We start from the raw sequence: 16,700 nt of genomic DNA on the forward strand, positions 1-16,700 counted from the left end.
GGGCTCTTGTCCTGGCTCTGCTATTGACCTCTGTATGACCCCAGACAACTTCCTGCACCATTCTGCCTCAGTTTCCCTGTCAGTAAAAAGTAGAGGCGGAATCAGAGAAGTTATGCCAGCTCTGATATCCTGATCCTTCCAGGGCCGTGCACTGCCAGCTTCCCTGCAGCAACATCACCACTGAATTTTTTTCTTTCTCCTACTTCAACAGGCTTGTAACAGTACCTTAGTTGTTTGGATTTACACTGACCTGGCTTTTTTAAAAAACCTGCACTCCACAGATCACTTTACAGGACAGAAGGCAGAATCTGTGACAAGAACACCGGGCAGCTCAAGGTTGCTGATGAGACCAGAAAGGCCTGAACCTGCAGCTGGACATGAAGGCGACTCGGTTCTCTGGGATGCTTCCCCACCTCCCTCTGAGCACTTCGTGGACTCCGGTCACTGGCTCCCTTTTAGGATGCTTGTTGCTATTCACAACTCCCCTCACTCCTCTTACCAGCTTGGGGTTGTGGCCAGTGGTTCATGAGGGACCAAAGCTACATGTTTGGTGTGATAAGGTAGAAAGGGCAGAGGGTTAACATCTGACCAAAGGTCACCTCCCTCCTCTTGGCAGTTATCTGCTGTGTGATCTTGGACAAGTTACTTAACCTGTTGGAGTCTCAATTTTCCCATCTACAAAATAAGGATATCATTACCTACCTCACAAAGTTGTTGTGAAAATTAAACACGATGGTGAATAAAAAGCACCTAGCATGTAAGAGCTATTACTATAGGCTGATTTTTCTTCTCCCATCCCCACCTATGTATCTTTTCTAGCCCTTGCTTTTTACTCTCTAGAACTAAGAGTACCTGGGGATGAGCAGTTTACCCTCGTGTACCTGCTAACCACTGATGAGGCCAACCACAGGTGAACTATAAACCTGTATTGCAGTAGCAATAAAAAATAATACCTTGTATTTGTGTATCTTCCATCATTTCTAAAGCACTTTCTCCAATATGATTTCATTTTTTCACAAGTGGTGTTCAAGAGAATAGAAACCAAACTCATTTAATTTTGCCCAGGAACCATCTGCTGAGATTCATGCTGCCGCTTAATTTGAAATCACATACAAATGAAAAAAAAACAAAACTATTAATCTCCAACTTGTAATCTGATTATAAAATCTGAGCTTGGAAACAAAAATTTCTGGTCAGGTATTTAGATTTGGTAAATCATAAAGTGCAACCTCATTCAGTTAGGTGGGATATTTTTTACAGCAAGCTCCACTGCAGATGTTACTGAGTCTACTTTTCCTAGGATTATCCATCTAAGACCCTTTTGCAGTATCAGACTTCTGTTCCACCTTGAGTCTCCTCTTTCCATCCTCCATATTGCTGCAGAGAGCTCAGAAATAAGAAACCTGACCATGTCATTCCCATTTAAAACAAAGCCCATTTAATGGCTTTGCAATCCCTGTAAGAATAAATCATGATTATTCTGCATTATTCACAAAGCTCTTTATAATCTGGGTAACTTCGTACTCACAGACTAGGGCAAGAGCAGGCAAACTTTTTCCACAAAGGGCCAAATATTGACTATTTCAGGCTCTGCAGGCCTTAAGGTCTCTGTCACCACTACTCAAGTCTGCTGTTGTACCACGACAGCCATAAGTGACATGTAAACAGATGAGCATGGCTCTATTCCAATAAAACTTTTCTTATGCACATGGGACTATGTGGGCAGCACCTGTCTGGAGCGAAGATGAGAAGGCCGAGGGGGACAGAAGCTGGCTGAATGACATGGAAATACAGGGCAGAGAGAAGTGTGCTGTCTCATTAGGGGGAGAGCAACTAGGAGTACACAGCAAGGGTATATAAATTTTTATATGAGAGACTGATTTGATTTGTAAACTTTCACTTAAAGCACAATTAAAAAAAAGATCACTGGAATTATCATGTCTCTATGGTGTCATGGGGACATCTTTTTTTGGCTTAATATGAGTAATGACTAAGTTATATATACATATGTGTATATGTATACATACTATTTGATAAATAAGTATATAATAATACAAAAAAAAAAACCTTTTTTTATGGATGAGATTTGGCCTGTGGGCTATAGTTTGCTGACCTCTTAGGTAGCACTAAACTTCATTTTTAAATTTGTTAGATGTCTTCTTAAAACTGAGGGAATGGTAACTGATGATGAACTATTTTTCTTAAGACAGAAAAGAGCGCACTCACGATGACCATTTTAATTACAAGGTGTTGACATACAAATTAACACAAACTTTGTATGTCACGAAAACATGTTCCAAAAAATGCAAAATAACAGATTTTGGTGAAACTGGAGCATTCTGGAGAATTCAGCGTATTGGATGGAATTCTTCAAGAATTTCAGCGTAAGTTTTCTTATCTATAAGAGGAAAGATCACAACAGTATGACTTATGTAAGTTATATTTTTAAAAAGTCGTATTTCCTAAAGAAAAATTAACACTCAATATTCTTATGGCTAGAAGCCCCCAAGAATTTCCCTATTTTCTGGACCTCAACCATGCCTTGGTAATCACTGAGACATTTGTTTCACTAAATAAAGAATAACTTTGGAGGAATCTGTGGTGACATCCAGATGGCTGCCAGGAGGGCCAAGGTGCCGCCAGAGGTATTCTGGCTGAAGGCGTGATGAACAGAACGAACAGGGTGAGGCAGAGGTCGGCTAGGAGGGGCCAGAAGCTGATGTGTTCAAGCTCTCCATGTCCCTGCTTCCAGTGCCTGTGGCTTCTGGCACAGCTGCTGGTAATCTGCTGCTCAGAGACGGAATGAACCTGTGTGGTAAGGTACGCTCCTATAGACAAAGGGAACTTAGAAATCTCTCTAGGCAAAGAACCAGAAAGTCCAGGACTAAAGACTGGCTCAGTCACTGGATCTCATCTTGGGAATCAGTATTTCCAAGATTCCTTCCAGCTCTAACAACCAATGGTTCTGAGTATTCCCCATTCCCTAATACAACCATTATTCGTGGCTTTGTGCTAGTCTTTCAATTCTCCATCAACAAAAGAACTGTACCTTTTTGGTTCAACCATAAACATCACATATGTGATTGAAGGCCATGAGAACATTAAATAGAGTAACAAAATTTTAGAGTTAGATACACCCTTAGTGATCATTCACTCTCATGAAATTTAAATGTTTTATATTACATATTCACATGGATAGGAAAAGCTATGTAAGTTCAAAATTTTCCTATATTCATTCATTCAATAAACACTGTGCAGGCCCAGGAGAGATAAAAAATAAATATCCTATGAAGTTAAGCTCCCAGCCTACAAAGAGCTGACCACGTCTGTGGTATGCGCATGTATGTAAATACAGACACAAAAACAATTAATTACAATTATATTCACAGATGAACAGAGATAGGTAGAGCGTGCTGAGGGAGTTCCTGTTTGTGGCTGGATTAAGGCTTCACTGAGGTGATGAATCTTGAGTGAGAATTTGCTAGGTGGACAGGGTGGGAATAGGGGCAAGAGGAGGAAGAACATATCAGGAAGGGGGCACAGCATATACAAAATGATACAGGAGAGGCTCAGTACAAAGCATTTCACAAGGCAGGAGTGGAGTGATGGGAGATAAGGCTGGAGAGCCAGGCAGGGGCCAGTCTTGCAGCGTTCTGAGTAGGTGAGGTCAGCTAATATTTATTAAGTGCCTATTATGTGTGTAGGATCTGTGCTAGAGGCTGGGGAAACTATAGTTCAGTGAGGGACACAGATATGTGGATATAATGGGTCAAAGAAAAGGGCAGGGTGTTTCTACCAGTATACAGGCAATTGGGCTAGCCTGAGGAAATGAGCCATCCTAAGCAGTGTGTATTTTATCTTGGAGGCAATGTTTTTGTTTTTGTTTTCCAATTTTAAGCAGACAGATGTGATCAGATTTACTTTCAGGAGAAATAAGAGTGAAGGCAGAGGCAGGCTGGAGGCACGTGCAACAGTCTAAGCAAGAGATTATCAGGGCCTGAGCTAGGGTAGCGGCACTGGGAGAGAAAAGAGTTCAAAGTTGAGAAATATTTATGAAGTAGAACTGGTAAGACTTGATGACTACGGGGAAGTGAAAGACAAAGACTGAAGATGATTCTTAGGCTTCTGGCTTGAGATCCAGGTGGAGAGTAGTGCCACTCACTGAGGCTGCACACAGAGCAGCAGGAGGTTTGGGAAGGCAGAGGGGGCAAACAGTTTGTTTGCTGTCACTGAGGGACACAGAGGTCCTCAGCCAGAAACTGGATATATGAGTTCAAAAAAATTCTGGTCTACGGACAAGATGTGTGTGTCCTCAGAATATAAAAGGTACCTGAAGCCATAGACATGAATAAGATTAACCAGGGAGTATAGTACAGAGTTAAGAAAGATTTTCTCAGTTAACTTGGAAATACCTTTTTCAGGAAAATCCTCCGGATGTGATTCTACATATGCAAACATATCACGGTCCCTCACAGCATATATATAGTTTTGTCGTTTTAAAAAATAATATCCAACAAAAAAAAAGGAAGTAACATATAGAAGCTGACGATGCAAACCTGAAATTCAAACACAATTCCCAAAGAAAGCAAAAATCAGTTAATGTGTATTAAGAGTTACGTTTGTACATTTCAGATATATAATTTATTATTATGGATCTTCCAACATCCTTAAAAAAATTAATAAATAAAGCTTTTCTACATGGCTATGTCTTAAAAAACAGCCTTGACCATCAGATACCAGAATCCTCCTAAAGAAGCCTGACAATTATGAAAAGTTACACTCAGTCTACGAACACAACTATCAATAGATCCCAATATATTTTTATTCCGGCTTTAATGGAGAGAGGTAAAGTCCTCTTATGAACGGTCTAAAAGCAATTTGGTTTGTCTCCATACCCTGATTTATATTTGCTAATCGACTCGACGGCAGTGGTTTTTTTTTTTTAGCGGGAATCTACTTTTTTTTTTTTTACTGGTTACTAAAATAGTAAGCTAAAATACAAATTTATCTCATCAAGAAATCTCTTTACTGTATTCTTTTGTACATTCTGAATTTTGTATCATTTGCGTGTATTACCTATTCAAAAACGTTGTTTTGAAAATAATCAGACACTGGAGAAGACCAAATCATACAATCGAGGGACAGCTAAAATTTAAAGTCTAAAGGAGAGATCCAGAGGTGAGAATTTTATATATGGAAACATTTTTTGCAAAAGGTTAACTGCTACCTTGGTTTGCTGGCAGTACTCTAGAATTCCATCCCCAACACTTTTCTTATCCCTCAGCCATTCCTTTGGGAAGCTTATTTACTCCTGTAGATTTATCTATTACGCATGCGCTGATGCCCCAGCAGTATGCCTAACCCAGACACCCAAGCTGAATAACACACCTAACCAATCTTTGGCGGATATGTCCACCTGAGTATCCCAAATTGAACACATTTCCTTCCTGTTCATGCCTACTTCTATCACAGAGAACGGCAAGATCACTTACCCAGGAGCCCACATCACGATCCTTTTTTCTATCCTCTTCCCTGCCATCTAGTCATTGAGTCCCGTCAATTCTACTTTGTCAATATTTCCTTTCCTCACTCTAGGGAACGTATCTCTCATTTGCACTAACTGGCCTTCTTCTCATCTCATTTTTCCGCTCCACTGTGAGCCCAGCTTTTATCCTGTCACAAGAGAAATCTTACTAAAATGCAAACCTATCTTGTCGGAATCTTCCATCCTTCAGTTATGCCCAGCAGTAGTCTAAACTCCTTAATATGACCTACATGGCCCTTCACCAGCTGACTTCCACCTTTATCTTCTGACACTCCCTGATATGCATACTATCCTCCAGCAACACTGAGCTCGTTCTGTCTCCCCACACAAACCATGCTATTCGTGCTTCTAAATACTATCACTGGTTATTTCTCTGCCTAGCGACCTCTTCATCCTTCTAGACTCAACTCAGACATCACCTCCTCTAAGAAGTCTTCCCAGACCTCTCCTGGAGTTAAAAGGGTGAACTCATCTCTACTAATACTTAAGTTGCTGTAATAATTTATTCCTGTCTCTGCTACCAGGCAAGGCCAATGTTCGGTACATCTTTGAATACCACCACTTAGTAAATATTTAATAAATGAGTGAATGACCTTGGGCAAGCTAATTTACTACCACTAAAACGGATGATATCTACCCTATCTTTCTCACAGTAGTAGTATTACATAAACAAAAAGAAAAAAACAAAAACAAACCCGCTGCCCTTGAATCAACCCTACAGGACAGAGTTGAACTGCCCCATAAGGTTTCCAACAAGCACCTAGTAGATTCCAACTGCTGACCTTTTGGTTAACAGCAGAAATTTTAACCACTACGCCAAAGAAAAAGAAAAGGTGTGTAAGTGTTTTGAAAAATGTGTAAACTAATAAAAATGTAAAATATTCTTAGAGTCTGGGACTGAGCTGGGCTGAGGCTCTTTTGCGTCCTCCTTCGCTCCAGCCACTGCTTCCCCTAATGGGCCACCTACAATACACTGAACCAGAGAGTGCTGAGTTCTTCCAGGTGTCACTGGGCTACAAAGATACAAACACCCGGGCTCTCTAAGCTGACCTATATCCCTCACAGAAAAAGACTCTATAAATGTTTTAGGTGATAATGTCCCAGTCCCAGCTTTAAAGCCATGGCGTGGCCTCTTCCCAAGCCCCCATTTCCCTGAGCTCTCCTCTCTAAGTGGTGGTCTTCCCCCTACCACATGCACAATCCCCTCCACAATTATTTCTCCCTTCTTTCCTTTACTCAGTTCATCTGAACCTGGAAGCTATCATGCTCTTTGCAGAACATCATAAAATACTGACACATGGAACTAGAAATCAATAAATATTTAATGTTGTGGACTATAATTAGATACCCACTCACTCTAAATTTGGGGTAGGTAAGTGACAACTGCAACAACAGTTTAAAAACAGATGATGGAAGAAAAAAATTATATTAATATTTTCTGCTAACTTAAAAAAGACCTGCACAATTTGATTTCACTGACAGAATACTCCAATCCTACCCACAGAATACATAGGTACTCTCCAGGGCTGTAGTTTGAATGTCCACTACATCTGTCTCCTTCCCCACTCCTCCAATTCTTAGAAACATCATTTACAATGTTAACACCAGTTACCTTAAGTCCATAAACTTGTATCATAATTTGTCTTTTTTAATGACTACAGTTTATACATGTTCATTAATTCAATGAATATTTATTTGAGTACGATATGCAAGGAACTGACCTAGACAAGCACAACATACATTCAATAAATGCTGCCGAGAATAACCATTTCGATAAAATCCTCAAGACATAAATTTTCCAGAGCAACTTAGGGAAGTCCAAGGAACTCTGGAATCCTGATCCCTAGCCCTATGCTAAGTGCTTTACGTACATCATCTCATTCGGTCCTTGGAGCCACACAGAGGTAGGTATTATCTCTTTTAAAGATGAGGAAACAAGTTCACAGTGGTAATTTCCCCAGAATCAAAAGCTAGTAAAGTGCTCTTAACCACTATATTCTTCTGTTTCCCAGAACCATTAAAAAAAAAACAACTGCTAAATAATGAGTTTGATAACAATGAAGCAATATTAAGTAGTACACATATCATGTTTCAGCCAACCTTTACTTCTCTGGAAAGTCTCCTTCCCATCTGTAGCATGTAACACAGCGCCTGGCACAGACAAAGAGCTCAGTAAACACTGAACAAACAAATATATGGTAAAAGTTTGGGTAACAATAGCTAAGGAAAGGGAACTTTGTGGAGCGTTTTCTCTGTTAGACACTTTACCTATATAGAATCTCGCTTAATTCTCACAACAAACATGTAAAGATTAGTCTCATTTTATAGATGGGGAAAGTCTGGCTATGAGAGGCTTGACCAACTTGCCCAGGGTGACATAGCTGGAAGCAGAGGAACAGGGACATTTAGTTCCAAAGTATGGTAGTCTTTTCATTATACCAAGAGATAGGCTTAGGGAAATGTGGAATAGGATCAAAAGGAAGAAAACCCCGTGTCTTTAGAGGGAGAAACGGACATAGATCATTCCTTTCTGTGGTGAGGGGCCATGTCCAAGGGAGATGGGATTTTAGTACTATCCGAGCACTAAAGTGCTGGGATTTCATGGGCATGAGGTGGAGCCAACCTCCAGACATGACAAGGAGCTAGAAGGCTAAAAAGGCACATGTGGGGTGATTCCTGGTTGCCTAACCATTGCATTAGCTTTCTTCCAACTGAGCTACCCATACCCATTGCCTTCAAGTCAATTCCAGCTCATGGCGATCCCATGCGTTACAGAGTAGAGCTGCTCCATAGGGTTTTCTTGGCTGTAATCTATGGAAGCAGATGTCTGTATCTTTCTTCTGCAGTGCTGATGGGTGGGTTTGAACCACCATCCTTTAGGGACCTCCCAATTGGGCTCCTTGGCTCCAAAGCATGTTGACATTGCTGATAAAGTTGAACTTTTACAACAAAAGTCTGATAATTGTACTCCCTCAGCTTTCAAAATCTGCCCGCCTAGAGCACAATCATTAAACTGGCCCCATTTACAGAGGCCTCTATCTCCTCTGTGGCACACGGGTTAAAGTGCTCAGCTGCTAACCAAAAGGTCAGCAGTTCAAACCCACCGGCTGCTCCATGGGAGAAAGATGTGACAGTTGGCTTCTGTAAAAATCTACAGCCTTGGAAACCCTATGGGGCAGTTCTATTCTCTCCTATAGGGTCACTATGATTCAGAATCCACTCAAGGGCAGTGGGTTCTTTGGGTTATCTTCTTCAAGGAGCCCTGGTGGTGTAGCGATTAGGTGCTCACTGGAAGGTCAGTGGTTTGAGCCCACCAGCCACCTGCGGGAGGAAGATGTGGCAGTCTACTTTCATAAAGATTTACAGCTCTGGAAACCCTATGGGGCAGTTCTACTCTGCCCTATGCAGTTACTATGAGTTGAAATCGACTGGATGGCAATGGGTCTTGGCTTTACCACCTCCATTTGTTTCCCCTGGAAGCTCCCAGTATCTACCTGATATATCAAAGCTAAGTTCAAAGACATCTCTTCCATTCTCCCTTTGGAAATCCGGTCCTTAGTACAGCATTTGTGTCAGTTATTATCAGGATTATCAGTCTACCAGTAGGCCACTGATATATTACTAGGCAATACACCCCAGTGGTTTAGGGCCTTTCTACTCAAAGTGCCATTCCCAGATCAGGAGCACGTGGGAGCTGGTCAGCGACGCAGAATATCAGGCCCCTTCCCGAACCTACTGAATCAGAATCCCCATTTTAGCAAAATCCTGGTTATTCCTATGCATATTGTTTGAGAAGCCCTGGTTTCCAACATACTAAAAAAAAAAAATTGCCATCGAGTCAAGTCTAAAACAGGCTCTGCTACTTACTAACCATATGACCTTGAGCAAGCTGCTTTAACCTCTAAGGCTCAGTTTTCTCATTTATGGATAATACCTCCCCCTAAGGTACTTGAAGATTAAACGCTATTAATGCCCGGGGAGAGTCAGCACTACACGGCAAGAAGCGAAGGCTCATCACTGCACACAGCACAGCGCTTAGCAAAACCGAGAGGAGCAGAGGATCCAGTGCCGGGTCCTTCAGACTCTCTGCGGGGTCGTGGAAATGGCCCTACTTTGCTACACCTGCTCCCCTGAAGTGACAAATGACACTGTGGCCCCGATCGATTCAGGAGAGCTAACGCTGTCAAACGCCCCCGGAGGCGAGGCCGGGCCAGGGAGGCGAAAAGACCCCGGACCAGCGGAGGCGGAGCCTGCGCTTCGCCCCGCGAGCCCCCCTTCTCCCCGCCGAGCCCGCCCTGGCAGCCCTCACCCGCCACGATCACCGGCCTCCGGTGGATCGCGTTATCAACCAGGCCGGCGCAGTAGCCCATGAAGCCAAAATAGACGAGCCGCGCGTCGGTCAGCTTGGGCGGGGGCAGGCTCCGGGCCTCGTCCGGCAGGAACCGTAAGGGCACTCGGCCCGGCCGTCCGCTCATCATGGTTACGCCGTTCCCACCGGAGGCCTGGCCTCACGCCGCCAGCTCCAAGGAAGACCACCTCCGGGGCCTGAGCCACAGACCTTCCCCTCCGAGCACCGGGCTGAAGGGCATGGCGCACGGCGGTGCAGCGCCCAAACCTCTCCCCGCGCGCGCCACCGCCCGAACTCCGCATGCGAGGTTCCGGCTACTAAATGGCCTACCCCTACTCGCCCGCCCGCTGATGGGAATGGGTGGTCCGAGGCCTGGTATTACGGGATCGAAGAGTATATCAAACGAGCCAAACTGGGCGAAGGCTAGGAGACACTAAATTTTTCTCCCAGTCTCTCCTACCCTGAATTGCCCGTCCTTCCCCCGCCCCGAGATGTCCCTATAGCAAAGATTCATCTTTACACCCAACACCCCCAAGTGGACGCGAATAGTTTTGAGAAACGTTAACAACTGAAATCTCATAAAAGTTAGTGTTCATTTTCTGGGTTTCCAGTCGTTCCTTCGCACAGGCACTCTTTTCAAAATGTAGAATTAAGGCTGGACTCTGGCTTGCAACAAAGAATTTGGAAAACCCTGGAAGGGATCATTTAGTCAATTCTCGCAATTTAGGGTGGGTGGCAGCACCCTGGGGTCTTTAAGTCCTTGCCCAGGGCTGAGAGAGGAAATGCTCCCAAATGGTTTGAGGAATGAAAGAAAAAAACGAATCTATAACATGCTGCCAAGTAACTGTCCAATTTCGGTTTACCTACCTATAAAACTGGGGAGTCTCCGTCTTTGAACAGCTTTGTCATTAGAAAGTCCTTCCTATCCTGTCCGCTCATTAGTGGGATCAAAATTTTACCTAGGTGAATGCCACTTAAACCAGGGATTAGTGCAAAGGCACATACATCTGGGAAGTGGAAGGATTAAATGCCGTTAAAAACCAAAAAAACCGAACCCATTACCGTCAGTCGATTCTGACTCATAGGGACCCCACAGGACAAAACAGAACTGCCGCCTAGAGTTTCCAAGCAGCGCCTGGCAGATTCGAACTGCCGACCTCTGGATTAGCAGCTGTAGTACGTAATCACTACACTACCAGGGTTTCCAAGTACAGTTAAAAAGAGTGAGTAAATAAAGGAGGGACCTTTTATACCTGTAAAAAAAGCACTCCCTGATCTGTAGTATTTCGAGGTAGGATTTTCCAAAGGAGTGTGTATTGGAACACTTTCCTGGAAGGCAGCAAATGTTTCAGATGTTCACATCCTTTGACCCAGTAATTATACTTCTGGGAATCTGTCCCACGGAAATAATAAAAACTATGAAAAATCTTTTTTGTACAAAGTTTTCTTACAACCAATTTCTTTTAAAATGATACCAAATTAATTAAAACCTCCAAAAATGTCCCACAGTAGGATTATGTAAACTCTGAATACCAGATAGATTATTAGCCAAATACTTAAATATCTAGATGTTTACAAAAGATTCTGATATAACATGATGAAGTGCTTATGTGTACTGACTGGAGCAGCCGAGGCTCAGCTTCTACAAAGAAACTAGCCCTGTGTAACCAGCTGCCATCTGTGTGGACTCCAATTCATGGCGACTCTCTGTGTGTCAGGGTCACACTGTGCTCCATAGGGGTTTCTTTTTTTAATTTCATTTTGTTGTTGTTGAGAATATGCAGAGCAAAACGCACACGAATCCAACAGTTTCTACGTGTACAATTTAGTGACATTGATTATATTCTTTGAGTTGTGCAATCATTCTCACCTTCTTTTTCTGAGTTGTTCCTCTGCCATTAACATAAACTCACTGCCCCCTAAGTTGCTTATCTAATCTTTTGAATTGCTGTTGTCAATTTGATCTCATATGGATAGTTCTTAAAAGAGCATAGTGCTCAAGGCAGGCCTTTTTTTTTTTTACTAGTGAAGTTAAACTATTGTTTGGTTTTAAGATGATATCAGGTGATATTTTTGGATTAAGGTTTAAAGATTATCTCAGGACAATAGTTTCAGGGGTTTATCCAGCCTCTATGGCTCCAGAAAATCTGGATTCCATGAAATTTTAAGTTCTGTTCTGCATTTTCTCCATTTTGATCAAAGATTGTTTTATAGAATCTTTGATCAAAATGTTCGGTAATGGTAGGCAGGTACCATCCAGTTCTTTTGGTTTCATGGCAAAGGAGGTAGTTGTTCACAGAGGCCATTAGCCACACCTTCCATAAACCTCCTCCTATTCCTGACTCTCCTCCTTCCTCTGTTGCTTCAGGCGAATAGAGACCAATTGTTGTGCCTTGGATGGCAGCTTGCAAGCTTTTAAGATCCCAGGCACAAAGCAACAAACTAGGAGGTAGAACAGAGCACTAAACACGTTATTAGGCCAGTTAACTGGATGTCCCATGAAATCATGACCCTAAACCTCCAAACCAAGGAACCAAATCTCATGAGGTATTTGGTTGTACATTAGCAGCCTCAGCAGCTATTTTTTTTGTCATCATTTATAAATATATCATGCAACTTTTGCCAATTCAGCTTTTTACAGGTGTACATCTTATTGATAGTACTTACAATCATCAGGTGTGCAACCCTACGCTTAATCAATGCAATTTTTCCATCACCGTAAACCAAAACTCCATGGTCCATAGCAATAACCCCCCCCCTTTTCCTCCTCCTTCCCACCCCTGGTAAACACTAAGAAACTTTGGTCTCTATACATTTGCCTTTTCTTGTCTTTTTATGTGAGTGAGGTCATACATTCCTTTTATATCCTTCAATAAAATTTTATAATTTTCTCCATAAAATTCTTGTGTATTTTTTATAGTTTGTCCCTAGGCACTAATAGTTTCTGTTGCTATTGTGAATGACAATATGCTACTACATTTTCTAATTGGTTAACTAGAATGTTGCTCTTTTATCCATCAATTTTTCTAAATTCTCCCAATACTTTTTCAACTGATTCTCTTGGGTTTCTCTACATCCTTGGCAACCCTTGTCCCTTGCCACTTTCAAACTTTGATTTTTGCCAATCCATTGGTGGAAAATATTTTTTCATTATTGTTTCCAACTTGACTTTCCTTGATTACTAGTGTAGTTGAGTATATTTTCACATGTATTGACCATTCCAGTTTCCTCCTCTGTAAATGAATTGACTGTTCATCTTTTGCCCATTTTTCTTTGTATTATATTTTTTCCTTGGTAATTTGTAGGAATTTCATACATATTCTCAACACCAGTGAAATGTACTATTTTTATGCAGTCAGATTTATCTAATTTTTTCCTTTACGAACTGTGCTTTTTGAGCCTTGACTAGAAAACCTTGTTTGCCCATTACAATGTCTTCTGTTCTCACTCTTAAGCTGTCCTTCTAGGGAACACCAGTGACCTCCACATCCAATGATATCCATTTTACTCAACATCACAATAGCATCTGACATAGTCATCCTTTCTTCCTTTCAGTTAACACTCTCTGCCCTCAGCACCCAGTGTTCTACACACTCCTAATTTTTCTCTTGGTTATTGCCTTCTCTTTATCAGTTTCTCTTCTCAGCCTATAAATGTTAGAATTCCTCAGACTTGTCCTGGGCTCTCTTCTCTTTACTGTCTACTCCCTTGGCTTTGATTATCATGTAATAACTCTAGTCCAAACTCTCTACCGAGCTCAAGAGGTATATCTGATCGCCTAAGTGACATCTTCACCAGGATACCTCATAAATATCTCAAATTAAATAGGCTCAAAATAAGACTCCTTTTCACCTTGAGAAAATTAAGCAATATGAAAAAGCATAAGGAATAACATGAGACACCCATATTTACACCTAAAGTTAACTGTAACCTGTTGTATTTGCTTCAAGTTTTTATTCCTCTGATGTATACACTTAAAATACACACACACCCCATATGTATATAATATCCTCCTTTAAAAATACGTTAAGTAAAATAATACAGTGCTAAAACTCCTCTTGACTCAGCTCTCAGGTCTGTTCTCCTTCTTTCCTCCCTAGAGGTAACCATTATCATAAATTCCATATGTATCTTAGTGTCCATTTTTAATATTTACATTTATAGACAAACTCATTAGCAACATAAAACATACGGCTTTTTGGGGGTATATGATTTTTAAGATTTTACCCCTTCTGTACATACTACCTCCTTAAGTATGTGTCCAAGAACTTCTCTAGTGTATGTACTTAGAATTGGAACTGCTAAGTTACAGAATATGTAGATTTTCAATTTTACTGGACACCATCAAATTCCTTTCTAAGAGACTGATCCACTTTCCACTCCCATTTTCAGTGTATGTATATGTAAGTAAAAGCAGTATTTTTTTTGGCAGACTATAGTTTTTGCTGATTTGATGCTGAAATATGGTATTTCATTGGTGTTTTAATTTGCATTTCCCTATTATCCAGTAAAAATTAGTCTCTATATAGTTATTTGCCATTTGGGTTTCCTTCTGTTGATTGGCTATTTGTACACTTCGCTTATTTTCTCCAGCGTTGTCTTTTTTCTTAATGATTTCTAGGAATTTATTTTGTGTGGTTACATGAATTCTTTGTTCTGGATGTGCTGCAAAATACTCTCCCCAACCTGTTTTATGGCATTTAACTTTGTCTTCTAGCATATAAAAGTTAAAATTCTGATGTAGTAAAATTTATCAATTTTTTTGTTTACTTTTTTTTCAATCTTTTTAAACAAAGGTCCTAAGTTTTCTTTGAAAACTTTTACAATTTCCAAAACAAAACTCTTTATTACTACCCCTCTATACTCTACTTGTTTCCCCTAAAGTTTTCTCATCGTCGTAAACGGAGCCACCGTCCATCCAGATTCAACACCTGAAATGTCAGCATCATCTCTGATTCTTCCTTTACCCTCATTCACCACAGCCAATCCATCCCCAACTCCTCCCGATTCCGCCTCCAAATCCTTCCACTTCTCCATCACACTGCCACCACTGTTCTTCAAAACTCCATAATCTTGCACCCAGGTAATTTTCCACAGAGTAGCTGGAGTGAGGTTTTAAAAATATGTACCAACTTGCATGTCAATAAGACCAAACATCTAAAAGCAAAAGTGAGCAAAGAATATAAACCCGGTTTACAGATAATGAAATACAAATGGCTCTTAAACATATTAAAAGGGTCTAAGAGAAAAGCAAACGAAAACTACTCTGAGATATCATTGGTGAAGAGCTAAAAGATTGATGACACACTAAGTTGGCAATTGTGTGAAGAAACAGGCATCTTCATACATTGCTTGTGCAACAAAGACTGGTGCAACTTCTACGGCCAATTTGGCAGCTTTTAGCAGAATTATAAATGCACATGGCCCTCAACCCAGAGATTCCACTTCTAAAAATTTAATCCTACAACATGTACAATTCTAGCATATGTGCAAAATATTCACTGTAGAATTATTTATTTGCTGGCAAAAAATGGAAACAAATGTCCATTAAGAGAGGACTTGCTAAATAAATTATTGCCCATCTACATGATGGAGCCTTGATGATGCAGTGGTTAAGAACTATGGCTGCTAACCAAAAGGTCAGCAGTTTGAATCCACCAGCTGCTCCTTGGACAGTCCTATTGTGTCCTATAGGGTCTCTATGAATCTGAATTGACTTGACAGCAAAGGCTTCTTTTAAAATTTTTTTTTAATGCAATGGATACTGTGATGGACAGACTCTGAGATGGCCCCCAGTGATTTCTGCCTCCTGGTACTCACTCTTTGTGTAACGCCCTCCCCCTCAATGTGGGTGAGACCTGTGACTTGCTTCTAACAATAGAATGCAGCAAAGATGACAGGATGTCACTTCCATAATTATATTACATAAGATTGTAACATCTGTCTTACTATCAGGCTTTCCCCTGCTGGCTTTGATGAGGCCAACTGCTATGTTGTGAGCTGCCTGTGGAGAAATCCACATGGCAAGGAATTGAGGATGGCCTCCACCCAACAGCCAGAAAGAAACTGAGGCCCTCAGTCCTTCTGCCCATACAGAACTGAATTCTGCCAACAATCCTGTGAGCTCAGAAGCAGGTCCTTCCCTAGCTGGGCCTTGAGATGAGACCACAGCTCCAGGTGATGCCTTGATTGCAGCCTTGTGAGAGATCTTGAAGCAGAAAACCCAGATAAGCTGAATCTGTACTTCCAACACACAGCAACTGTGAGATAATAATTATGCATTGTTGTAAACCACAAAGCATCACACAGCAATAGATAATACAGATATTACACCAAAACAACAACAACAACAGCAACAACCAAACCCATTGCCGTTGAGTTGATTCGGACTCATAGCGACCCTATTGGACAGGATAGAACTGCTCCATAGAGTTTCCAAGGAGTGCCTGGTGGAATCGAACTGCCAACCTTTGGGTTAGCAGCCACAGCACTTGACTGCTATGCCACCAGGGTTTCCATAGATATTACACTGCTATTAAAAGAAAGATGCAATTTTATATGTGCTGATATAGAATAAACTCCAAAATACACTAAAAAACTCATGATCAGCAGTGCACAAAATGTTACCATTTGTGTCTGTGCATAGAATTGGAGCCATGGTGGCGCAGTGGCTAAAAGCTTGGCTGCTAACCAAAAGATTGGCAGTTTGAACCCACCAGCTGCTCCGTGGAAATCATATGGAGCAGTTCCACTCAGCCCTATAGGGTTGCTATGAATTGGAATGAACTTGAAAGCAACTTTTTTTTT

General features: G+C 41.3%; 1 protein-coding gene across 1 annotated transcript; it reads right to left on the reverse strand.

Annotated features, from left to right (window-relative positions):
• Window positions 1-2,222: 2,222 nt before the first annotated feature.
• NDUFC2 (NADH:ubiquinone oxidoreductase subunit C2) lies at window positions 2,223-10,152 on the reverse strand. The gene is made up of 3 exons (XM_003418523.4): window positions 9,855-10,152; window positions 4,413-4,556; window positions 2,223-2,398 (listed from the first exon to the last, which is right to left on the reverse strand). Exons 1-3 carry the CDS (start codon window positions 10,021-10,023, stop codon window positions 2,349-2,351), a joined length of 363 nt encoding a protein of 120 aa, XP_003418571.2. The 5' UTR covers window positions 10,024-10,152; the 3' UTR covers window positions 2,223-2,348.
• Window positions 10,153-16,700: the final 6,548 nt, after the last annotated feature.

Source organism: Loxodonta africana, chromosome 7 (assembly GCF_030014295.1).
Source record: "Loxodonta africana isolate mLoxAfr1 chromosome 7, mLoxAfr1.hap2, whole genome shotgun sequence".
NCBI classification, from domain to species: domain Eukaryota; kingdom Metazoa; phylum Chordata; class Mammalia; order Proboscidea; family Elephantidae; genus Loxodonta; species Loxodonta africana.